At 45.8% G+C, this 26,244-nt stretch overlaps 1 protein-coding gene across 1 annotated transcript in view; it reads left to right on the plus strand.

Moving 5' to 3' along the window:
• Positions 1-26,244, plus strand: part of Frmpd2 (FERM and PDZ domain containing 2) — a 98,532-nt gene that overhangs the window by 22,076 nt on the left and 50,212 nt on the right. Inside the window, exons 3-14 of the mRNA XM_051202593.1 lie at positions 883-1,040; positions 3,747-3,812; positions 6,081-6,272; positions 6,513-6,645; positions 7,989-8,073; positions 8,800-8,935; positions 10,121-10,192; positions 10,778-10,952; positions 14,324-14,471; positions 15,010-15,148; positions 20,156-20,311; positions 25,797-25,982. Of these exons, the coding sequence (XP_051058550.1) occupies positions 883-1,040; positions 3,747-3,812; positions 6,081-6,272; positions 6,513-6,645; positions 7,989-8,073; positions 8,800-8,935; positions 10,121-10,192; positions 10,778-10,952; positions 14,324-14,471; positions 15,010-15,148; positions 20,156-20,311; positions 25,797-25,982 (1,646 nt within the window). The remainder of the gene's footprint in view (positions 1-882; positions 1,041-3,746; positions 3,813-6,080; positions 6,273-6,512; positions 6,646-7,988; positions 8,074-8,799; positions 8,936-10,120; positions 10,193-10,777; positions 10,953-14,323; positions 14,472-15,009; positions 15,149-20,155; positions 20,312-25,796; positions 25,983-26,244) is intronic.

A 26,244-nucleotide genomic window follows, 5' to 3' on the forward strand; every position in this document is an offset into this window, starting at 1 on the left:
AAGTCAGGTGATGACTCAGAGGGCCTGGAAGTTAGGGGTGACCCTTTGGAATGTGGGCACACTCAGGTAAACAGGCTGATGGTGCGTGGGCAGGAAGATGCCTGCAGCATCTTTGTGGACAGGTCCATGACAAAGTGGTCACAAGGTGAATGAAGCCAGGCCTTGAGATATCCAAAGGCTTTCATATCCTGTGGCTGAGTCTAGGATAGAGATGTCGCTGCCTGGTCATTATATTTATACCACTGGTTCTCAGACACTGTAGGAGAGCCCCTGCTTTCCTGCAAGGTCTCTGCAGTGCCTGTTCCGAGACACAGAGATAGATGCTTAGAGGAGTCTGGATGAAAAGGTGGGTTGGAGCTGTGCCGTGTTCAGTCCGCAGGTGAGGTGAACACAGACAGTTTACACTTAGGTATTGACCCAGAAGCCTCTGACTTAGCAGTTTCAGTGAATGGATCAGGGTGTGTGGGAGCAGGTGGGCCCCCAGCGTCAGCCAATGGAGGGAGACTGTATACCTACGCCTTAGCTTCTCTTCCTCCTGAGTTCTCACTCCCATCTCCTGCCCTGGGGGATCTGATTAACCCTTGAAGAGCTGGGCCATGATCAGCATCCCGAGGCCCTTACCCAGTTGTGATTTACTCAGGTTTGCATCAGTTTCCAGTTGGTCTTGACCATTTATTTTGAAATTCTCAGGTTTTCAATAGACTCAGATCCGGGTGCTAAATTCTTGGCCGCAGTTGCAATTATCTTTTGTAATATACATTTCTATGGGCTGGGTGAATTTTGCTCTGTGCCCATATAGGCCTGGGTTGGGGTCAGTACTAGAACAAGTGCTGTCTGGTACAGTGGCCCTGTGCTTACACCCCATCATTGCCTGGTTTCCAGATTCCCCAGACTACGTGGTCTGCCCCTGGTCACTTCTGCTTTCTGCATCTGGGAGTCTTTCTTTCCAAGACCACGTTTCTCACATAGAGGCTGCGCCATTCAAGGCTCCTGAGCTGCTACGGGGACCAAATGAAAATGAGCAGCTTGAAGCATCACAGGTGGGACACGTGGTACCCTGCCTCCTGGGGGAGACACCCCGACCCCCCTGCCCAGCCCAGTTCTGAAGCTCTGAGCATGTTCTTCGCAGGCTTTCCTTGCCAGCCAGTTACCAGCTCTTGGAGAAGGCAGTTCAACCTCACTGAGCCCAAGTTTCTCAGCCAGTTAAGGAGAGACAAACAACTTTGTGGGTCAAGCTTTACCAGCATTAGAAGCAGCGTAGGGGCTGGGAAGATGGCTCAGTGGGTTAAAGTGCTCAGAGAAACTCAGGTATGACAGGGATGAAAGCTGGAAGAGGGTTCCAGAGCTTGGCTAGCCAGACAGTTTAGTCAACCGGCAAGCTCCAGGTTCAGTAGGAGATCTCAAAACATAAAGTGGACATGAAAAAGGAAGGCACCCAGCTGCCAGCCTTTGGCCTCCACACGTGTGTGTATGGCCACACACACCACTCCCACATGTGTATATACATACCAACACACAGAGAGAAACATAAAGAGAAGCGTTGGGGAACACCGTGGGCAAATGGTCTTCATTATGTGGTCATTGGAGACATGAAGCAGGAGTCTCCCGAATGCCCCAGCCAGCCCTCCACAGACCTTTACCCTCAGGCAGCTTCAGGTAGCTTTAGCTGCCGAGGTGTTTGGTAGTGTACTGTTGACGTCATCCATTAAGTAGAAACAAAATGGATGTCAGTGAAGAGGGGACATGAGAAAAGATGGCACTTATGTGAGATGCAGAAATTTGTTTAGTGACAAGAGAGAGGGAGGGAGGTACAGAGAGAGAGAGAGAGAGAGAGAGAGAGAGAGAGAGAGAGAGAGAGAGAGAGAGATTATAAAACATAACATACAGTGCCTTATGCTGGATGGCAGCATCAGTTTCCTCAATGGAGAGAACGACAATGTGTTCCAGTCTTTTCAGTTTTAAAAAAGAAGAGCTCAAATGTCAGATTGCTTCATAGTGCTGGGTGGGCACAGCCCTTCTTGCTTGGCCTTTCATCTGCAGGGGAACCTGCAGATCTAGGGTGCTGCTCCTCCCAGGACCACCCTGGAATGCCACTGCTTTTCCTTTGGGCTCTGAGAAGAGTTCAGGGCCTCTATGGCTTCCGTGTTTGGTTCATCAGGGTCCATGTAGCTCCAAATTATACCATAGAAGTGAGAACATGGAGTACCCATTGCAAAGGCTTCTGTCCCTCAGGCCTGCACCTAACCCATGGAAACCTGGGCTGACCAGGGTACTGCCTGAGTGCATTCTGCCAGGTGACAGGGGCAGGCCAGCGTAATGCCTGAATCTTTACACCCAGGATGCCATCCCACTTCTTCCCAGGGTTACCGAAGCCATGCAGATGCAGTCTGGGAGCTTTCTCACACTGGGTCTGGGGGGTGTGGCTGGGTTATAGGGGTGCAGTTTCAGATAAATAAAGACAATGGCTTATAGGCACAGGTGACACTCCTCATCTCCATGATGTGGGACCTGCAACCACTTGTGTTAGACAGTCCAACACAGGGGCGCTGGATCTTCTCTAGCCCTGGATGTTAAGGCAAAAGACTGACTAGACTTTCCCCAAGGCACTTTATGTGAGCTCCCCGAAATACCCCAGGGAGGGCAAAGCTTTCCCCCACAAGCAGTGGAAGACACTGGGAAAGTGCCAGGCAGTAGCCAGTAACCACGGCTTTAACGCACGGTTTGTTACTTCAGGGGCTTCTCTTGCACAGTGTTCCAAAAGTATTTTCCTGAGAAAGATGTTCAAGAATATGATCTTTGTCTCCTACAATGTAAGCCTCCAGCACCATCAAAAGGCATTAATTCATCTGGAGATCACAGCTGTGGTGCTCAGGCCATCAGCTCCAGGCTTGGGTTCAATCTATGTTTGGGTTTTATTTAGGCAAATCCTATAGTTTCCCTTTGCTATAGTTTCCTCTTATCTAGAATGGGACAATAAAAAACTTGCCTCAGAGGGTTGTTGTGAAGACTAAATACATTTAAATAAGCCAAAGGCTTATAATAGGGCTTGACCTGATTATAATGACCACCCCAAGTGCTTTCATACTCCATTCTTGTGAGGGTTTGGGCAGAACACTCACTTTAAAAACCACAGAGCTTCAGAGAAGTCAGATCATGCTCTTCCTGTCACACTGTGTTATTTTCTGAAGAGCTACAGGACTTTCCAGTAAGACTGACCCATATCATGCAGTGTATGGATGGCTATGATTACAAGAAACAGAAAGCCTGAAATATAATAGCCAGAGCCTCAGTTAGTCATTCATTACTTAAGGAGCAATTTAGGAATGGGTAGCAACAACTAAAAGATATCAATAAGGACTCAGGACATACATTTCTATTCTAGTCCCCGTGCTTATTTACACATGGTTGCAAGATGGCTGCTATGACTCCACATATCATACGGTATTACAGATAGAAACAACAGGGCACGTGTGGGACCAGTCACATGACTTTTTTTCCCCAATAAAGCTAAAGTTTCTTATTCTTCTTCCGGAAGCATCCTAACAGATGTTCTCTCTTATTTTTTCACCAAACTGGGAGTCATAGTTACTGCTAGAAAGTAAATTTCTAGCCTGCAGCGTGGGAGGCAGCAAAGGTTAAGGAGGTACAGATGGTGCTGGGCTAGCCAGATTCCCATCCCTTGCTTCAATCACAGGACTGGGGAGCCCCAAGCCTGACTTCTAACCATGTGCTTTTCTCTTGGGCAGATGCATGTCTATTCCTTGGGGATGACTCTCTACTGGTCAGCAGGGTTTCGTGTTCCACCAAACCAGGTCTGTAAACAGAATGCCTCAGGTGTTAGCAGGTCACCCCTCTGGGCTAGCTTAGTAGCTCTACCCTAGGCAGGACACGCATCGAGTGTGGTGTCACCTCCCTTCTGTGCTAAGTCTTCCACAGGTATTGCCAGTTGATTGTCCAGTTCGTTCCTGAGTCCGTAAACCTCAGCATCTTCTTATACTCCAAGCAGACCCAAGTTGGGACTGGCAGTCAAGATAAGATTCACTTGTCCTCTCTGACCACAGGAAGTAGCAAGCTAGAGGGTGTCATGTACAACAAGGACAGTTGTTCATGTATTTTCTCCAATGCTTTCAGAATCAGCCCTTTCTGAAGTGAACTGCTGCCCTGAGAAAAGGGTTTTGTGCTCAGTAATTGAGATAAAACTCACCGTTGCAACCTCTCCTCTGGAAGAGGTTTCACACTAGTTTGTTACTGCCTGTGGCAAGCCTCAAACATGGAAGCTTTATGGAGCAAAGCGTGTTGCACAATTCTGCTGATGAGTGCATGCAGCATGTGAATGAATACATTGGTATATGTGCCCCCCGCCCGATGTGTATGTGTCTGTGTGCACCTATGTATGTGTGAGTGAATGCACATTTTCATCTGACATCATAAGAGCCCTTTAAAAGCTAGGCCTATAGAATCATTGCTGATCCACAGGACCCTTGGTCCTTTCTTACAAATACCCTCTTTTTCTCCCTCCTTCCGTCCCTCCCTTACTTTGTCCCCATCTCTCAAGCAGAAAACTATTTGCAACTCACCCTGCTTGAGGTGAGACAGCCACTGGCTACCTGCTGTCCCTATGGTTATATTTATTCTATCATCTCATCAGAGCACATAGATTCTAGAATCTGGCTCCTGCCCCTGTCTTCTGGTTCTCTGATATCCCCAGGGTTTGTCTTATGAATGTGTGACTTGCAATTCTAAAAATGCTTGGCTAATGCTTTGCTGGCCCCATCTTGTACCCAGTACATTGGGCTTCACACTACCATTCTGTCATAGCTCTTACTGTAGCCCTTTCCTTACACACACACACACACACACACACACACCAGCTCACCTGCACCTCTTGCCTCTGTGCATGTGCACCAGAAGAGATCATTCTGCCTGTTTCCAAACCCCTGCTGCTGTTTGAGATCTGCCTGGGTTAGGCTTTTGTCTGAATACTCTTCCTGAGGGCAAACGCTCATCATCTTCAGCTGTTCTTTCTCTTTAAGTAGTAACGTTTGTGTGGGACTGTGATCCTTAAGGCAATGAGGATGAAGAGCTACTGTGGGGACATAGTGGCCTGGTTGCTGTGAAGACAGGCTCCCTGAGAGCATGAAGGGAGTGCTTGTACCAGACTATTTTTTCTTTGGCCTGATGTCTGTGTGGCATTCTACCAATGGTGACTGCGATTGAGCCCCTGCCGGTTGCTCATGGCTAAGCATGAAAGGCCACTTCAATTTACAGGTCTGTACCAGAGGAAGTCCTCATGAGATAACTGTCCTCCCTCACCAGATAACTGTAGGAAGCACAAGGCTACCACATCAATGCACTGGTGTGAGTGTGTGTGAGTGTGTGTGAGTGTGTGTGAGTGTGTGTGAGTGTGTGTGTGAGTAAGTGTGTGAGTGTGTGTGGGTGTGTGAGTGGGTGTGGGTGTGTGTGGGTATGTGTGAGTGTGTGAGTGTGTGTGAATGTGTGAGCGTGTGTGAGTAAGTGTGTGAGTGTGTGTGGGTGTGTGAGTGAGTGTGTGAGTGAGCGTGTGAGTGTGTGAGTGTGTGTGAATGTGTGAGTGTGTGTGTGAGTAAGTGTGTGAGTGTGTGTGGGTGTGTGAGTGAGTGTGTGAGTGTATGTGTGTGTGAGTGTGTGAGTGTGTGTGAGTAAGTGTGTGAGTGTGTGTGGGTGTGTGAGTGTGTGAGTGTGTGTGGGTGTGTGTGGGTATGTGTGAGTGTGTGAGTATGTGTGAGTGAGTGTGTGAGTGGGTGTGAGACCACTAGTGCAGTCAAGCATTTGTCTCAGGTCAAGGTCCATGATGTCTGGCACAGGCTTTCCATCAGCTCACCGAGCTTGCATTACATGGCTCAGATTGGAGAGTAGCATGCACAGTAGATGTAGGAGCCATCGCTTGGCTTCAATGACAAATCAGGTGTCTGTTCCAGGAGAAGCAAATGCATGCTAGTAGTGATGAATGTGTTTCCTGGAGTCTCCGGGCCACGTGGGCCTTGGTGCCCCGCAGCAGCCATCCCACCTGGCCATATTTCTCACCAGTGTGCGCTCTGCAGCCCCTGCAGCTTCGAGAACCCGTGCACTCCCTCCTGCTGGCCATGTGCGAGGACCAGCCTAGAAGACGGCGGCCACTGCAGGAAGTTCTGGAAGCCTGCCGGGTTCATCAGGAAGAAGTGGCTGTGTACCCAGCCCCTGCCAGTCTCCATGTCAGTCGGCTGGTGGGCTTGGTGTTGGGCACCATCTCCGAGGTCAGTTATTGAATCCATCTTTCCCACTGGGAGCCACTAGCTGTGTGTGCCTATTGGAATTTAAATCAGACAAATTTTAATTAAAAGGAAATTCGATAATAAATTCAGGGGTTCCATGACAGAGCACTTGTCTAGCAGATGCCCCTAAGGAGTTAGCCTGACAAGGCAGCTTGCATTGTTGGTATCAATGCACCGGTCTAGACTGGTTGCTGATAGGTGAGTTTATCAATCCTCACTCAGGTGGAGAGAAGAGTTGTAGAGGAAGGCACCTGTGAGCGGCAGAGCAGAAGCCACTTTCTCAGGAGCAAGCTGAATCGGGCTGGCAGCGAGAGCCCCGGAGCTCGGGCCTCTGATGGTCTGCAGCCTCGTAGAGGTGAGTGTAAGGCTCTGAGAAGTTCTATATAGACAGAGGGTACTCAAAGGGACAAGTCTGTAACTCCTGCCCGGAGTGTGGATAACCCTGCTGTGTACACGGAAAGTTCCCATGAGAGTGCTATTCTCCCAGGAAGTAGCAATGGCCAGGGCCTAGGGTCACTGTGCCTAGTAAAGTTGAATAGAGTTAATTATAATAAATATTAGCTGTTTAAGTTGGAGTCCAGTTGTCCAAATTGATGAGAACAAGTTAGAAAAACTAAGAAAGAGGTTTTCTTTTGTTTTATGCATCAGTGTTCTGTCTGTGCACTATGTACTGACCTGATGCCAGTAGAGACCAGAAGAGGGCATCAGATCTCTTGTAACTGGAGTTTCAGATGGTTATGAACCCCCATGTAGGTGCTGGGAATGGAACTAGGGGCCCCCAGAAAGGCAGCCAGTGCTTTTACCATGGAGACATCATTCTAGCCCCAAATAGAAAAAGGTTTTAAAAACGACCTTGTAAGTGGAATGACAAGCAAGCAACTCATAAAGGACTTTAAATTTTTACTCTAGACATGCTGAAAAAGTGACTTTTACATTAACCTTCGAATATGTCTGTACCTGCTTCTCAGCTATCTGAACTTGAGTTATGTTTTAACTCCTCTTCTTGTTTCGATGACAAAAGCACCTGCAGGAGGCCGGGTCTGGTTTTGTTCCCAGTGCAAGGATACAGTGGAGAATATAGATGGGTTGACAGGCCCAGGTCACACGGCCTCCACAGTGAGGAAGTAGATGCTGGCACTCGCTCATTTGTCTTTGTTCAGGCTGGGAGCCCAGCCCATGGAATGGCATGACTCATAGGACTGATCTTCCCATCTTAATAACTGATATAATGTGTCTCTCAAGACATGCCCAGAGGCTTGATTCCAGATCTTGTCAGATTGATCAGTGTTAACCATTGCACCCTATGCATTTACTCATTCATTTTGAAACAGAATGTCATAACGTAGCCTAGAACTCTTGATCCTCCTGTCTCGACCTCTAAGTATGAGATCACAGGTGCACACCACCAAGCCTAATTTTATTTGTTTATTTTTATTTAAAGTTGTTTGTTGTCCCTAAACCAATGAACCGCCGTGTCTTTTGTCATTAATTAGGCTTACCCTCCCTCTAACATTCTTCCTACCTCCCTAGTCTTGTGACTGTCCTTTCCATTTGTGGTGTGAGAACACAGACTCAGAGATGTTTAGTGCTGACCAAGGGTACACGATTGATCAGTTGGGGCAGTATCCACAAGCTGTTTACCCTACAAAGGCGAGCTGTTTGTTTGCACAGCCCCCACCCACCACGCTGTTTGGTTAGTTTCAGAGAGAAGCACAGGGACACAGAGCTCCTTGGAGCGACGCTGGAGCACCACGGCCCACAGTCGTTGCAGCTTTGTTAATGGGTGAGTCTCCTGCTCCTGAGCACTGTGAACTAGGTGTGGGAGTCTACACACTCTGATTCTTTGTTGACTAGTGGTGAGAAACACCATCTTCAGAAAAAGATATTAGTGAAAAGCCAAGGAACCTCATGTCTTCTGAGAGTCCCATTCAGGCCCAGAGATGAGTAGAGTTTGCTGAATTCCTGTCCTCTCTGGTCACCTTCTGCACGGTAATCAGCTAAGTCACTGACTGGAGAGGCTTCACTCCTGGGGAGTGGGTTTATTACCCCAGCATCCCCTGAGTACATGACATAGTGTATGCACTGTGATGGCTTCAGCCCCTCTGGGTGATTGGAGTCCGTTAGCCTCATTGTACCACAGGACCTCTGTTGAGCAAAGCATCAGTAGGTGGTTCACAACTGTTTATTGTCAAAATGATTTGAATGTCTAAAATGAAACAAAGTCAGAGCCATGATCTATATAGGGAATGTTGGGACCTTGGGGTCACGGTGAGCACAGAGGCAGAAACCTGGGATGGTGGTAGTGGTGGTGGGGAGTATATGTGGTCTTATACCTTAAGTTGTTCCCCAGCTAGTGGTTGTGTAGCCTTAACCTCTGAGGGTCTCAGTTTCACCAACAGAAGATGCTGTGTTACTTCTCATGATGTGGGAACTAACACGAGGTGGCAGCTGCTTCTGCTGTAGGACGGATGCATTATCAAGTGCTTTACCCTTCCTCACTCCTGGCCAGTGCTGTTGCAGGTGTGGGATCCTGTGACTGTGAGGAGGGCTTGCAATGTGGCTCTGGACCTATGCTCTCGGCTGAAGCAGAAAGCTCAGAGCCAGCTGCATCTTCTCCAAGGAATTTCCTGCAAAGAAAGGGGAAGGTGAGCAAAGAGGTCTGGGGCTGGAGGACACTGTTAAGACTGGTTCCAGCTGGGACTTGTGACACAGGGAGAGAATACAGGCAGTGACTTCAGTACCCAGGGACCCTGTACTGACAGAAATCTGTACCTGGCTACTTGAAGCTAGGCATCATCCAGCCCCCATCCTGACACCTGGACTGGCTGTACAGTAGATGCTCTTTAGGATATGAGGTTGTTTCAGGTCCCCCATCTCCTGAAGTTTGAGGCTGTGTGTGTAGAACAATAGCCCAGTGTGGCACCTAAGAGAGATGACAAGACTGAGTGCACTTGTGAGAGGCCTTGCAGGCAGGGATGTGCCTGGGACTGCAAGGTGGCCTAGTTAGGAAGAAGCGTCTCCTTTCTTGCTGGTGTGTGTGTGTGCGCACGCATGCGTGCGTGCGTGCGTGCGCGTGTGTGTGTGCGCGCGCGTGTGTGCGTGCGTGCGTGTGTGTGTGTGTGTGTGTGTGTGTGTGTGTGTGTGTTAGGATTGGGGAAATGCGGAGGAATTGAGCCAGAGAGCAGCCACACCAACTTGCCCAGCCTCGAAGGCCAAGCTAACAGGACATACTGTTAGGGGTGACCCCTGCGATCTATCTATAGTGCCTGTGGATATTTCACAGGCAGGGAAGAACTCTGCTGAGGTCACTTAGCTTGTTAGGAGCAATTTCAGGGTTGCACTCAATTGCTTGCCACCTTGTTTTTTTGAGGCAGGATCTCTCATTGGACCTAGAACTCACCAAATTTGGTTAGACTGCTTGACCAGAAAGCCCCAGAGGGGAGTCTTCTGTCCTCACCTTCCCAGTGCTGGAATTATAGGTGCAAGCTACCCAACCTGGGATTTACTTGAGTTCTGGAGGGAATGAACTCAGGTCCTCATGCTTGAACTTGGCACTCTACCGACTGAAGATCTACTCAGTCCTGGTTTTTCTTTAAGTTTTGTTTTTGAGTCAGGGTCTTACCGTGTAGCTCATCCCTCAACCCATAGAGAACTGAGCACGAGCATGTGCCGCTATACCCAGCTTGTTTTAGGCTTTTGATACGCATGAATACTATGAACTTCTGTGTAAATGTTAACCTCTAATGATGCACAGGGCCGTAGAAGGCAGAGGGTGATGAGCTCCAAAGCCTGGAATCCTACTTTTGGTTATTCTGGATGTTTTTCCTCAGTTCTCCAGGCCAGAGTTCATCCTGTTGGCTGGACAGGCCCCGGTGACCCTCCATTTGCCTGGATCCATTGTGGTAACTACCTGGGAGGGGCAAGAAGGAATTCTCAAGCCAAACAAACTCAAAGCTGACTAGGCTTTGCTTGGGGTCTTTTCTGGGGATATCTTGGTAGTCTCCCTGCTCTAGGCCCTTCTCCCATGAGCCCCCTTGTCTCTCTTCCTCCTGGGATGGTGTCTTTCTTTTCCCAGGTTCCTATGCCATTCCCATGCCTGTCTTCTCTATAGCTCAGAGCAATGCAGATAAACACTAGGAAACCCTCTCTAGCTCAGTCAGGGGTGCATGACTTGTGGATGAATCTGAAGGAGAGTTGGGAAAGTTATGGATCTTATCTCCCCACATTGCTGACCTCATAGAATCTTCAGAGAGTTCAGACTTGGGTCTGGGTTCTGCATTTTACCAACTGTGCAACCCTGGATAAGTCCCTTATTGTCTTTAAGCCTCAGTTTCTCATCTGTTAATAGGGAGCAAAACTATACTCACTTCACATATAGTTAGACAAATAAATGATGTAATCCATGGACCATGCTTAGTCTGGGGACTAGCTCAATTAAAGACTCATAGTCTCCTCTTAATTGTAAGCATTGATGTTATTGTTTTCAGACCAAAAAAGGGAAATCCTATTTGGCTCTCAGAGACCTCTGTGTGGTCTTGCTGAGTGGACAGTGTCTGGAGGTGAAGTGTGACATGGAGTCCACAGCAGGAGCTGTCTTCAATGCTGTCATGTCCTTCGCCAACCTTGGGGAGACCACCTACTTTGGTTTGGCTTATGTGAAAGGTAGGCATTTCTGGGGACACTATTGACACGAACTTCTGGAAACCCAGGTTCATGAGTTCATAGACTCTGTTCCTTCTGGAAAACTTCTTGATCCCGGGACACAGAACTTTGCTTAACTCAACACAGGTGAGCAGAGATGGTGCATTGGTGAGCACAGATTGTCAGGAGAGAATGGGGTAGAATGTGGATTTGTGGCTTGCAGGGTCTGATCAGTTAGAGCACTCTGAAGTTAGACAAACAGATATTAGAACATTTGTGCATTTTCTGAGGAGCTGCTGGAATTTTGCACCTTGGTCCCAAAGAGTCCAAGTTAATCTCTCCTGAGAGAATGGTTTGCAAACATTTTATCTCCTCTCCTGCAAGCACTCCCGTACTGCAGATGGAGCTATCAGCCTCAGTGCACTGTGCAGAGGGAAAGAGGCTGAGAAGAGATTTTATGGGACTTAAGTCTGAGCTCCAGGCCCTGTCTGTGAGGTATTAAGAGTCTCCGTGTTTCTCATTCTCTAGCCTTTAAAGGGGGCTTGTGAGCTCTTAGTGTGTCACAGTGGGGCTGGTGGCAGCATATCCTTGTCTTTCCAGAATTCTCAGAAGACCCCACCACCACCACCACCACAAGGATACCTCTTCCAAATAGAACTGTAATTCTTTACTTCGATGTAGGTCATGGTCAATGAAGTCTAACTTTTGCTAACATACAAATGGAAGCTTTTTTTTTTTTTTAAGAAAGAATTGTATTCTTTTTAAGTGCCTGCTGTGTACCAGAAGCTATTCAAATCACTTTATTTAAAAAATGTTTTAATTAAAATACAGTTTTATCACTTCTCCCCTCCCACTCTTCCCTCCAACCCCTCCCATGCCCCATCTCTCAAATTCATGAGCTCTTATTCATTAATTATTGTTACATGCAAACCTGCTGAGTCTGTTGTGTGTGTGTGTGTGTGTTTCCAGAGATGACACTTGGTATTGGTTAATTGATTGATTAGAGAACTCATCTCCGGGGAAAACTAATTCTCCTTTCTCTCCCAACAGTCATTAGTTGCCTGTAGCTTTTCATCTAGAGCTAGAGCCTCATGAGATTTCCCCTATTCACTTTGGCATGCCAATTGTCATTGCCACTATTCAAATCTTAGTCAGTTGCATTGTTTAGATTTCATGGGTGTAGCTTTGCTGCTATACCCAGAAGGCATAATCTTACAGCAGACTTTCAGGTCTTCAGGCTCTCACAATCCATCCACTCCCTTTCCACCATGATCCTGGAGCTTTAGGTGTAGGGGTTGTGTTGTAGACATACTATTTGGGATTTGGTGCCTCTTGGTCAATTGTTGTCTGCATTTTGACCAGTAGTGGCTTTCTGTAATAGTCTCTGTCTTCTGTAAAAGAAATTTCTTTGATGGTGAGAACTGCACTCTCTGACTGTTCAGCCCACAGAAGATATTGCATTTTATTTATTTGAAATGTAAAATCCAAGTAAAAGCCATGGATTGGGAGATAGCTCAGTTGGTGAAGTGCTTGCCTTGTAAACAGGAGGACTTGCGTTTGATTCCCAGGACCCATGTACAAAGGAAATCTAAGTGTGATTGTGTGTTGTTGTAATCCCAGTGCTGAGGAGGCAGAGACAGGCAGATCCCTGGGGCTTGCTGACCTGCCAGTATAACCTACCTGGGAGTTCCAGGCCACTTACAGTTCCTGTCTCAATAAAAATGGCAGATGGTGTTTGAGTAATGGCATTCAAGATTGTCCCCTGGCCACTACAGTCACATATATATATGCATGCTTCCTCATATATGCTCCCACAGACATGCACATATATGTTCAAAGCATGAAATGAACAAATAATTAAAATCTAGGTGAGTACAACCTCTACCCTCCAGTCAAGGATTATGGGGATGATTCCTGGATTTCTGGGGCTGCTTAAGGAGGGGCCTCATGGGGAATCATGGATCTGGACAGAGATCATCTTGGGAGGTTTTACCAGCCCGACTGTATTGGGAACTCATCCATCCCTTGGAGAGAATCTATCTTAAGGGAAAGTGAGTATGGTGTGGGGAGTCAGATATAGCAGGAAGAGTGGAGGACTGGGGTTGGTGGGCAATGGCCATTAGAAGTACCTGGACATATACCTACCACTTCATATATAGCTCCCCTGGGAAGCAAAGGTTGGTTTCTGATTCAACAGGCATACCTTCTAGATGTGGTGGGAATTCACCTTAGACAAGTCACTGACCTACACACTGAGGCTGGAGAGTGGAGCCCAGGAGCAGACAGCTTGGGATATACAGAGTATCAGAGAGGAGCAGACCTGCAGGAATCCTGGGAGTAGCCTGTGATGCTCAGTCTGGTTGAGAACAGCTTTTAAGGGAGCAGAGGCACAGTGGTGTTATGTTCATTGGTTTGGACTGATCTATCCTTCATCTAAGTGGGCTGGAGGATCAACTCTGCAGGAGCTGAAGACCCAAGCTTGCAAATGAGATAGTTCTTACTGCTGACTTGGTCGATTCCTGCTGTTCCAGCAAAGTGCCATAGCTGGGTGTCTTAAACAGTTGGCTTCCCCCTACCACACACACACACACACACACACACACACACACACACACACACACACACACGAGGGAGAGGGAAAAGGGGCAGGAGAGGGAGAGGAAGAGATTAAACTCAGTCATGAGTACCATTAATCTAGATGTTTGGGTTCACTGCATGATTTGGAGGAGGATGCAGACATTTAGTAGGTAATGTGTATGTGACTGGGAGGTACAAGATGGCTCAACTGATACAGAAAGACCTGGCACATGGCAGGGTCTTCATACTCCATTCTTTTGTCATATGATGACAGCTGGAAAGCAGACGCTAAGGGACAGCTCTTCATTATAAATACAGTTGTCACTCAGCATCCACCATCCAGGCCCTAGAATTGGAATCTAGGACTCCAGCAGACTCCCAAATCCATAGAAGTTCTTGTATAAGATGATAGGGTATACGTCTGCATGTTGTATACCCCCATGTGTCTCTAGAGTACTCACTTCAACATGATCACTTTCTAAATGGGTGCCACACTGTAGAGGAGACAGTGACAGAAAGGTCTGTACATATATAGTATATGCAAAATAAATATTTCAATATGTGGCTAGTTGAATTTGCAGACAAAGACTGTGTATATGGAAGGCTGGTTGTGATTATGTTTCTTCTTTTTTTCCTTTGTCTCTTCTCAGTTCCTATGGTCCATGTAAGTGTCCCTTGTTACCAGATACTGAAGGGACCTTCTGCTCGCTCCTGTATCGATTCAGCTTACACCCCACCCCTCTGGGTAGATCTTAAGGGATGGTTTAAGGGCAGGGCACCCCCTATTAATTCTCCAAACTCTATTTCCATTTTAGGTGAAGAGTTCTTTTTCCTGGACGAGGACACTAGATTGGGCAAAGTTGCCCCAGAAGGCTGGAAAGGACAGCATCCAAAAGGTCCCATGGATACTTTGACACTCTTTCTGAGGATAAAGTTCTTTGTCAGCCACTATGAGCTGCTCCGGTGAGTGCCAAAACTCATTCCTAGGATCATTAAAGGGTCTATACCTGTACAGGCTGGCATTACATGTAATGGATAGTTAGAGGCGCGAAGAATGATAGATTGCATATAAAGGTCAATTTTTGTCCATAGAGTTCTGATGTAATAGAATCAAAAGGAAAACTAGACTTTTAGAGGCAGGCCCTGGTCAAAATGAGAAGTTCTCTTTTCCCTAAGTGCCTGTCATGCACAGTTCCACTGCTCAGGGGTAAGTGCATTGACTTTGAAGTAAGCCTACCATCTCTGTTTTCTGTTGCTTATTGGAGACACTATTCAACTGAATATCAGTTTTATGGCTTAAACAATATCCTTATGGGTGCTGGGTGAAATATCTAGTCTAGGGGGAGGGGGCGTGGTATGAATGGAGGAGCCCACACTAGATTCTCTGGTTCTGTTCCCTGGGTTCTGCTGGGTTGTATCCATTCTTTCCATGCTGAGAAGCCCTCCAGCGAAGCCCTCTCCTACCCCTCAGGCTGTCTTTATTCCTGTGTTTCTTTGCTAGGCACAGCCTGACAAGGCATCAGTTTTACCTGCAGCTTCGGAAAGACATTTTAGAAGAGAGGCTGTATTGCAATGATGAGACACTACTGCAACTGGGGGTCCTGGCCCTGCAGGCTGAGTTTGGAAGTTATCCTAAGGAGGTAGGGGTGATACCTTGGGTCTTTGGGTAGAATCACTGGAAAGATGACTGTGAAAGGAGACAGCTGTTAGAATGGAGAGGCTTTGCTTTTGAGAAGTGACATTAGCATCTCTCCATCCATCCACCTACCTACCCATCTACCCATCCATTCACACATCAAAAAAGCACTCATTAAACACTTTTCCTTTGTTCTGGGTAAACATACAAAGTTCATACATCCTAACATGGTTCTAATCCAGTACATCCCTCTTTATATCTGCCAGTTTATGCTACTACAAATGAAATAATATCCTAAACATTTAACTTACAAAGAAAAGGCTGTAGGTTTAGAAGCTGGAGAGCAGTAACCCATAGTGGGAACACATGTTGAGGCAGGGGGGGGGGAACTCAATATACCAAATAGAAATTCAGAGGGAGGGAGGTGGAGATCCCATGGTCCCTTTTGGAGCCTCCAATGATTTAAGGTCTCCCTTTAGTTCTTCCTTCCTGAAAGCTCTATCATTTTCCAGTAGCACACACTTCAGATCAGGACTATCCATACTGGACCCTTTTGGGATCACTAAGACCAGAGCCAAACAGTAGTGATGCATGTACCACCTACTAAGTTTTTATCAGCACCATCACCAAAATTAATAGCCAATCTTTACAAAGAGATGACTCTATCTGCCACTGACCTAAACATCTAACTCACATAAACATTGCAAAGTTAACATTACATATTCTAGATAGACAACCTGTAAGGATGTAGATTTTGGCAGGTGAGGTAGTGTGGGGAGTTGGAGGAGAGAAATCTGTAATCAGAATATATTGTATAAAAAAATCTATCTTCAATGAATGAAAAGATTCAATCAGCTTTATTTTTTAGTGTACTTTTAGCTTTACAGTAAGATGAAGTGAGAGACACAGAGATTCCTTGACCCCTACTTACAGTCTTCTCCCCAAAACAATATAACCATCCTGCTATTTTTCTTATAGTCAACCAACCTGTGCTGATACATTGCCATCATCTAGAACCCATAGTTGTGCTTTTTTTCTGTGTGTGGGTACTTCAGACAGCATTTGGGGAGTGCATTAGATTTCCATTGCTGTAACAAAACACCTGTGGCCATCAGCTTCCCCGGAGGAAAGATCCATTTGGCTCACAGTTTCAGAGGTTTTAATCCATGGTCATTGGCTCTGTCACTTTGGGTTGTGGGACACAGTGGATCATGATGGAAAGGAAGATGAAGGCTGCTCACCTCAAGATAAGCAAGAAGAGGAGAAGAGATGGGGTCCAAATATCTCAAGGGAGTGCCTTTAGTGACTCAGCTTCTCTCACATAGCTACCTCTTAAAGATCCCACTTCCTTCTAATAGTACCAAAGGCTTTGAAATCACATAGCCTTCAGGGGACATTCTAACTACAGTAAGGAGGCTTCAAAAGGGACAGCTCCTCTGTGTTGCCATTGGTCAGGAGGAAGAGGCTTTAGGTGTTTCATGAGGTAATGAGGCTGGCTAGGTTGCACCTGTCACGCTTGGGAGGCCTTAGTATGTCTTGCTAAGGCGCTTATGTATTATTCGTTAAGTGCTTCTGGTGGTGGGAAAAGAACTGAAAACTGCTATTGTGAAAGATGGGAGCCCCTGCAGAATTCTAAGCAGGGAAGTAACATGATTACATTTGCATTTTAAAGAGGGAGACAAAGGCAATTTAGTATAAAAATAAACCTCTTTAATCACACCATCACAGCAGAACAGCATTCCATGGGCACAGAGTCTTCCAGCCTTATCACATGTGGGAATTTTATAATCTTAGTTATTGCTGCACTTCATCTGCGCTCTCTCTTGTTATGTGTGGTCTTCCTGAGGATGCCGTGGAGCTGGGGTGCTTGCAACTCCATGGGGCTGGGACTTCCTTCACTTATCCCATCCTCTGTTGGACATTCCCGTGATAGTGTAAGTGACGATTATGATGCACCTGATCATTCTCTTTCTTGTGGTTTGGTTTTTGTTTGCTTGCTCGTTTTTTTTTTTTTTTTTTTTTTTTGAGACAGGGTTTCTCTGTGTAGCCCTGGCCATGTTGGAACTAATTTTTGTAGACAAGGCTGGCCTCGAACTCACAAAGATCTGCCTGCCTCTGCCTCCCAAGTGCTGGAATTAAAGGCTTTCACCACTGTGCCCGGCTGAGTATTCTCTCTTATAAATCCCACATGGATAAAAGTAGTTGTGCCTAGAACTTTCTAGGTTCATATCAGCTCCTTCACTTGGGTATGTTCTTAGCAAGAAATGCTGGGATAAAGACCCTATATGCCCTTTTGCTCCCTAAATGTTTCAATAAACTTTACTATTCAGGACTCCCAGTAGTCAATTTCCTGTCACTGTGACAGACTACCCAGGATAACCCACTTAAAGAAGGGAAGCTTTGTTTTGGCTTCACAGGCTCTGACCCATGTTTGCAGGCTCCTTCACTTTAGGTAAGCCTAGTTGAGGCAGCAAACATCAGGAATAGGGCAGAGCAAAACTCATTTTGGATTATGGGAGCCAGGAAGCAGAACTGCAGAAAGAAGGGAAGGGGCTAAGGTCCCAGAAGCAACCTAAAGCAAAAATTGAAGGATCTCACTCCCTTCTGCTGGATCCCACTTCCCAAGGGTTCTCCAATCCCTTTGAGGGATTTAAGATCCTAACTGTAACAGAATGTTGTTTAGGTTCATAGCAAAGCTGAATGACAGGTAGAAGGTAGAGAGATTTGCTGTATCAATGACTCCTGTCATCTCATAGTCCCCCCCTAGTGAGCAGTATAATCTATACCAGAAGGCACATTTGTTACAATTGATGACTGATGCTGACAGATTGTTGTCACCAGAGTATTTGGTTAGCACAGGGGTTCACTCTTGGTGTCGTATATTTTTGACAAATATATAACGACATGAATCACTATTATAGTGTCATGCAGAGTGGTCTCATTGCTCTAGAAATCACCAGGGCTCCCTTTATTAGTGATCTGCCTGTCTGTCCCCTGGCACCCACTTATCTTTTTACCATATCTGTGGCAGGAGATCTCATATTTGGAGACAACATACAACCTTTCATATAGGTTTATGTCACTTAGCAGCACACATTTAATCACCTCCATGTGTTTTTCTTGGTGGCTCTCTTTGTTTTAGTGCTGACTGGCATGCCATTGCCCAGATGCACTGTTTTTTTTTTTTCCCCTACTCATTCCCTGGACAGCTTTTGCTTCCAAGTTTTGGCAGTTATGAATTAAGCTGCTATTAACAACCATGTGCAGCCATTTGTTTATTTTCAGTACTGTGCATCTCACCCAGGGCCTCCTACATGCTAGGGAATGCTAGGCAAGCACTCTTCCCCTGAACTACATTCCCGGCTCCATGGACACGGGTCTTCAAGTCTTTGGGGTTGATTGCCAGGTCCTCAGTTAGAGTCTGTTTAAGTAAGAAATTGACCTGCTATCTCCCAAAGTGGCTGTACCGTTTTCCATTCCCACCCACAATGAATGCAAGGTCCCATTTGCTTCTGTTTTCTCCATAATACTTGGTGATGTCAGTGTTCTGTATTTTGGCCAACCTAAAAAATTTTTAAATTTATTTTAACATTTTTAAAAAATGCACTAGATTGCTGAGAAGTTTTTTCTCTGTGTGCCTCTGATTTGAACCCTGACTCAGCTTGGTTCACCTGGAGAATTCTGGGATTCTCATTCTATGATGATGTGTGGGTAGGCCTATGCCACAGCATGAATGTGGAGTGTTTTGGGCACAGTGGTGTGCCCTTCTGAACCTCATCAGACAGACTCACTTACCCTCTGAGCAGAGATCAGAGTCACCCAGCCTTCAGCTGCCTTCATCAGGATCACTTCCATCATAGCTGGGGGACAATGATTTGCCCAAGGGTAGCACAGTGTAGTAGTTGTTTCTCATTGGGAGCACCAGCCGCAAATAATGACATGGAGACTTATTGTTAATTATGAAAGCTTGGCCTTTAGCTTAGGCTTGTTTTCAACTAGCTCTTATAACTTAATTAGTCCATATTTTTAAATCTACATTCTGCCACATTGCTCTTTACTTTTTCTCAGTACGGCATATCCGACTTGCTCTGAGTCTACTCAGAAATCCACCTATCTGGATTCCTCCTCCCAGTTTCTCTCTCTGCTGGGAGGTCCTAACTATCCTCTTCTGCTTAGTTATTGGCTGTTTAGCTTTTTATTAAACCAATCAGAAGGCCCCTTAGGCAGAGACACATGTTTACAGTGTACAAAAACATTATCCCATGACAGGGTAGGCTGGCAGGGTGCCTCAAGATCAGAATCAGAAATATAGATGTAGGGTAAGTTCCCCCCTACCCCATCCTGCCCTCCTCATTGTTTTATGCAGTGGACATGGAGATTGTACCTTCATGAGCTTCACCATACTTCTGTTTGTCTCAAAGTCTGTGTTGAGGGAACCAAGTACGAGGTGACACTGATCTTCCATCTTCTCCTGAGGGGCTGTAGCCTCAGCTTCCTAAGCAGCAGAGCTGCTGAAGGTTGAGGTCTGGGTGGGGAAGAGGAATCTGATCTTCTCAGGCATGGTCCTGTATAGGGATGATGTCATATCTGAGACTTCCTTGTTTTGCTCCACTTCTAACACAGAACACAACACTGTGTCCCAGAGAGGAGTGTTCTTATCCTGGGGCCCATTAGGAGTATGATTCCACTTCTCCCTGCCTCCCTCCCTCCCTCCGTACCTCCCTCCCTCCCTTCCTCCTTATCTCCTTCTCTCCCTCCCTCCCCCTCTTTTTTTTTTTTTTTTCTCTCTCTCCCCTCTGAGACAGGGCTTCTTTGTGTAGCTTTGGAGTCTGTCCCAGAACTCATTCTGTACACAAGGCTGGCCTCAAACTCACAGAGATCTGCCTGCCTTTTGCCTCCAGAGTGCTGGGATTAAAGGCCGTGTCACCATCGCTCAGTCACATTTCTCTTCTGTTCAGAGCTGTCTGGAAGTTTTCCTGGGTAAGCCCTTTCCTCTACTTGCTATTCCTAGCAGGTGGAGAGAAAAGCATATTTCCGAATTCAAGATTACATCCCAGCAAGGCTTATTGAGCGGATGACAGCAATCCGGGTCCAAGTAGAAATCTCCGAGATGCACCGGCTCAGTTCTGGGCCCTGGGGAGAAGATGCAGAGCTGGAGTTCTTAGAGGTGAGGCCTCTGGGGTCCCAAAAGAGATGTCAGGGTCCGGGAAATGTAGCCAGTGGTTCTCTCTGCAGCCACAACTAGGGACCAAAAGGGATTAAATTTGCAAGGAAGTATAATCTGAACCCACAAAAGGAAGAATCTTTATCACCCTGAGCAACATGGAGTGGCTTCTGGTAATAGTGGCATTAGAAATGACCCTTCAAAGGGATAAGCTCTATCGGGCTAGGCTGGGTGTCACAGAGCCTTGCTGCTTTGACCTTAGAGAGACATCTGTGATACTTTCCTGTGGGCAAGGAGGTCTCATAGATAATACCAAGGTAGAGAACTAGGTTACAAGCTGGACAGAGCTATCAGGAGACTCCTCGTGTGCAGCCTTCTGAGTGGCTGTCAGCACAGCTGTGTGGGGTGCAGCTCCCTTCCATTCTGACCTCTCTCCTCACCTCAAAGTAGCAGCACTTCAGTCTCCTGCACTGAGAGTACTGGCAGTGAAGAATATTTTGCTGGCTCCATTACCTCCCATCACTGTCAGCCAGTTACCATGGGGAATATAGATAAGGAGCATGTGTTCCCTATCTCTGGTGGATTTTAGGTCTCAGAATGACAACTGCTTGTCTACATGTGGGCACACTGTGCTGGATGCTCAGAGAGCACAGGACCAATGCCAGTGGCTGGAGGGAGGAGGCAAGAGTAGCTTCTTTTTTTTTGCAGGTGCATGAGCAGCGTGTGTGGGGATGGGAGGATCTTCCAGAAAAGGTCTGTGTGCCTGGACCTTCAGACTTGGGGAACAGTTTCTAAAAGACACGGCGGGATGTGCACATTTCTCTGTAACTAAGTTTTCTAACTTGAGTCAAAATATTCTGTCCATGTGCTTGCTTGTTTGTTTTTGCCTTTAAGCCGACAAGTGCTTCAGAGAAGAAATGGAAAATCGAGGTTTTGCCTTTTCTTTTTTTGGCCAGTCACCCAGGAAAATGATCCCATCACCTAGCATGGAGGCATCCTGTGACCATTTCATTGTCTAAGTCTCACTAGAAACATGTACTGAATTCTGTAGTTCCATCTCACACATGTTCCCTGCTAAGAACATCCCCTTGATGAGGGGCATGAGGAAAAGTCAAGGCTATCGAATGATGAATGCCACAGGACTAGAGAGCTTAGTTGAGACCAAGAACGTCACCCTGCAGACCACTACTGCGGATACATGCTGCCTGCAGCCTGTCCCAAGTCCAGCTTTATGTGCTGGGCTCTACCATGTTCCTCCTTCCGCTGGTAGAACCATGAGACAGTGACTATAAAAATAGCTACCGTCTTAGAAGCAAAAGGCAGGAGACTATTTTTTTTCTTCCTGTCTTTCACAAAAATCATCGGGCAGATTTTGTTTCATTTGCATGCCATGTTCATTCATGTTGAGACATACTCTGCCTCCTACCCTTCCCTTTGGCAGCCTTCACACATGACTAGTGCTGTAGGCTGCCTGTTCTTGGTACAGAGAGCTGAAGGCAGAATGAACTCTGCACCCCAGAGCTCTCTGAGAGCATCCATATCACTGTGTAAGTTCTTGAAGTCTTTCCCTTCCCAGATACAAAAGAAAACATTTCCCTACCATGAGCACAATGCCATTTTGACATATTCACCCTTTTATATGAATCTATATATGCATAAATGCATATACATTTACAAGTGGGCACATATTACATAAATACTTCTATGTATTCATATAACCCTGCATTACAAAAACATCTGAAAACTTACTTTCAATCAATACACACTCCTCTTAAGCAATGTATTCTTTGCATTAATTAGTCCCAATCTGTAATACTGAATTCAGTATTCTTCTATATCCATCACTGACTGTATTTCTGTTTCATTTATTAGGGCAAGAATCTCATGAGTAAAGTCACACAGACGGTGGCAGTGCTCAGTTTAACCACTGATGCTACATATTGTTAAGGCATCGTATATCCCACTTATCTCTGGATATTCCTTGTCCCTCTAACCAGGATGCTAATACCAGCAGTGCCCTGGATTCACAGAGCCCACTGCAAAGCCACTATACCACAAATAATCACTGGATATTTAATTATAGCTCCTTTAGGCTTGCCCTTTTCAAAAAAAAAAAAAGAGGAAATCATTCCCAGGTGGCTGCCTGCTGGCTTGGTTGACGGATGCTGTACTCTGCCAATTCATTTCCTCCCACCGGCAGCAGACTTGGCAGCATTCCAGTGTGGGTACCACTGAACACCACCTTTGGTCTTGGAGATTCACAGCTGTGTAAGTGTGTGAATCCCTGATCAGCCTATTCAAGGTCAGCTCACTGCTTTCCAGATGTCCTCAATATATGACCTGCTCCCACTCAACTAGGTATTGTGATGCGATATGAAAACAATCTCAGTTGACTGTTGGAATCATATTGGCTAAATTCTGTATTTTCTTTCTCTCCTTGGCATTAATGAATGCATTCCCTGGGTGTTGCGAGCATTTTGTCTTTCACTACCTGGGAGGTAGGCTCCCTTAACCCATCCCTGCAAGTCTGCACCAAATTAGGAACAGAGTTAAGAGAAATGCTTGTGTGATTATGCAGCACGTTTTCCTGGAGTACGTTCTCAGAAGTGGAATTGTAGGGCCGAAGCACACATTGCTGTGAATTTGGAATAACAATCCATTTGTGACCTGCAGTACAGCAAGGGACAGTCAGGGGTGCTTGGTTCCTTTTTCACTTTGCTCTCTGCTGCTGGGAGAACAGGGAACCACGATGGGGTGGAAGGGCACCATGGAAGGCAGGGGACAGATGATATTATTTTACTTTGAACAGAATGAAGATGCCCCAGAAGACATTACGCCTTTTTATCTATGTTCCCAGTCTTCAGGAATGCTCTGAAGTTTAGTTGTTGAGAGGGAATTCTTGGGATCAAAAAAGACTCCTCTATTGAGATTCCCATTCCTGCCTCCAAGGAATCTAGGCAGGTTACTTGCATCAATTCAATGATTTGTCTCTCAGGTACAGGAGAATTAATTTCTGATTTTTAAACCAAAAGTTTGAACATCATATCCAATAACAGAAAACTGTTCTGATATATGTAGTAAAAATAAATTGGAACTATTATTTCCAAATGGAACCACATAAGTATAGCCACATAGACTCCAATGTATCGCCACAAATTGCTTCCATGGCCCTGTACCTTGTGTTATATTTGTTCTAACAGGGCTTGATATTTTAGGCATTTACATCAAGAGTGACAGAAAACAGAGTTGGCTTCACATGGGTAACCTGAGCATATTGGAAAAACAAAGTGAGGCTGGATGTCCTTAGCCACAGCTGGCAAATCTGTGTGAATGTGGACCCAGGCTGAACTTCAAAAGAGGCAATGAAGTAGTCTGGGCAGAACAGCCCCTGATAATGTCCAAATAACACATAGCTGCTTAATGGAGAATAGCTATGCCATCCAAACGTTTATACCCCTCACCTGAGCATGGTTCTAATGATGCTTGGTTGTGTGGCCAAACAAGACTTGTCACCTGGCAAGTGATGACAGGGAGCATGAAGCTCTTTCATGTTCCATGGTTACTGGTTCTATGCTTTGTGAAAGCAATTATAGATATAAGAACAGGAAAGGATGGAATTCCTGGGATGTCAGTAGCTGTCTTCTTTGTGTGGTGGGTGTTAGGTTGTTTTTGAGTCAGGGCCTCTCACTATGGCCTGGGCTTTCCGATTAGGCAAGGCAAGCTGGGTAGTGATCCTCCTACCTCTTAATCCCTAGTGCTTGGATCACAAGCACCCACCGGCTTTCTACACAGGTGCTGGGCATGGAGCTCAGGTCTAAGCCATCTTTCTAGCATCAAAAGTTAGTTTCTTTGTGACTTCCTTCGATCATAAGAACAGAAGAAGAAACACATGCTCATTAAAATGTTTGATCTTGTGAAAAACAAAACAAAAGTTTATTTTCAGTTGATGAATTTGAAGAACTTGATCTCTTGACTTGCAGAGACAAAAAAAAAAAAGTTTAAGTGACCTGAGTTACTGACATAATTACTTAGCTCTTCTGCCTGCCCTCCCTTTGTGCCTCCATTTTCTCCTTTGGAAAAAGACAGCTACACCTTTGTCTTATGATCGTTATGAAAACTCAACAATAATGTAACAAAACCTGGCTGTACTTGGCAGCAGGTGTTATCAGTACTCAAGTGCCACTATCTTTTCAGAATAATAAACAAACAAAAATGAAAAGTTGATGCTAAATAGTTTAAAAAAAAAAAGGCTTAGGAGAAAAAGCAAGTCTAGAAAAAAGGCATCTTTATTTTCCCAGTGACTATTTCTGTGCTTTAAAACAATGTTCATCAAATTCCTTAACAATGCCCCACATTGTCTTGGGCTGCCTCTCCTTGTCATACTTTAATCAATATCTGGCTTGGCCATGGGTATTTCAATACAAGTGCCCAGTGTTTTTATTGGATGACAGTAGTGATGATGGTGATGATGATGGTAACAACGATGATGACAGTGATGATAGTGTCTCTTTCAAGCTGAAAGCAGGAGGCTTAACATCCAGACATTTAATCCTGATCTCACAGAGAGCCAGGGTATTTGCAGGATCAATAATCATCAGCAGCAGGAGAGAGGTCAGCAGTGAGCTTGAGAATAATTTTGAATTGGTCTCTGTCAATGCCTGGGAATGGGGAAGATCATACAGATAGGACATGGCAGTCTTCTGAGGATGGAGATGCGGCACCGGATCTCCCCAGTGAAGCCTGTCTCAGAGGCTCTCAGAGGTCAGGAGCAGGAATGCAGATCTATGTGCAGCAACCTGAATGTCCTGGCCATGTGATGGCTGTTTAGACAATAAAACATTTGTGTTGAATTCACATCTGAAATTCTCTTGAGAAATCAATTGGCCTGATTAACCCTGGGACTTTTTATAAAATTCAATCCCTTAGCTTTGTAAACTGAGGCAAGAGCTGGGGCTGTGGGGATCCTACAGATGTATTGCCAAGTGGAAAGGCATGCTGGAGTGACAGGCATTTTCCCTGCAATTGCTCTTGGCTCAGCCTGCTTTGATAGCCTTGATAATGACCTGAAGTGCCCATGCCTCAGCTTTTGCAACTGGAACATGAAAAGATGGGACCAGATGAGTGACACAATTGGAGAGGGGAGCCCCTAACCTTGAGGTGTCCCAAGAGATTCTGAATCATAAGAAATACTTGTTCACCATCTTTTTATCCTAGTGTCCTGTATTTAGAAGAATGTGTCACCAATGCTTTTTGTTTGTTTGTTTTCCTTTAGGTATTCTACAAATAAAGGATTCTTTAGGTTAAAAAAAGAAAGAAAAATTCCATCACATCAAAGGTTTAGATATATTCCAGAGTGAGAAAAAATGTCTAGCTGGATGTTTTTCCTTCTTGCTTTGTCAACAATGGACTTTTCCACAGAAGGGGTTGAGGGTCATGACTTTGAACCAGCCAACTCATGGGTCCTAAGTTGGTCTCTTCCTCCCTCCAGGTTGTTCAGCAACTCCCAGAATATGGAGTTCTAGTTCACCAGATTTTTCCAGAGAAGAAGAGACCAGAAGGGGAAATGGCTTTGGGGGTCTGTGCCAAAGGTATCCTAGTCTATGAGGTGAAAAGCAGCCGCAGGATCACAACATCAGAGTTTCCATGGAGAGAAACTGGGATGATCTCAACTCATGTGAGTGAAGCTCGGTTTGCTAGCTGCCCATGCCTTCCTTTCCTTTGATCTGCAGCCCCTTTGAGGGGTAAGCAGCTTTGTGAATCCCCTTGACATATTCACATACAGACTGCCATCAGTTAGCCTGCATTCTGGTGCACTGACATATTTGGGAAGACCAAATAGGCCAAATACTTCAGGGGTGGGGTCTGGTGATCCCCAGGAAGTCCCTCTTTATTCATGCTCTCTTGCCAGCTTGCTCACAAGCCTCCATTAACAGCCT

The sequence above is a fragment of the Phodopus roborovskii genome, unplaced genomic scaffold, assembly GCF_943737965.1.
Source record: "Phodopus roborovskii unplaced genomic scaffold, PHOROB, whole genome shotgun sequence".
Lineage (NCBI taxonomy): Eukaryota > Metazoa > Chordata > Mammalia > Rodentia > Cricetidae > Phodopus > Phodopus roborovskii.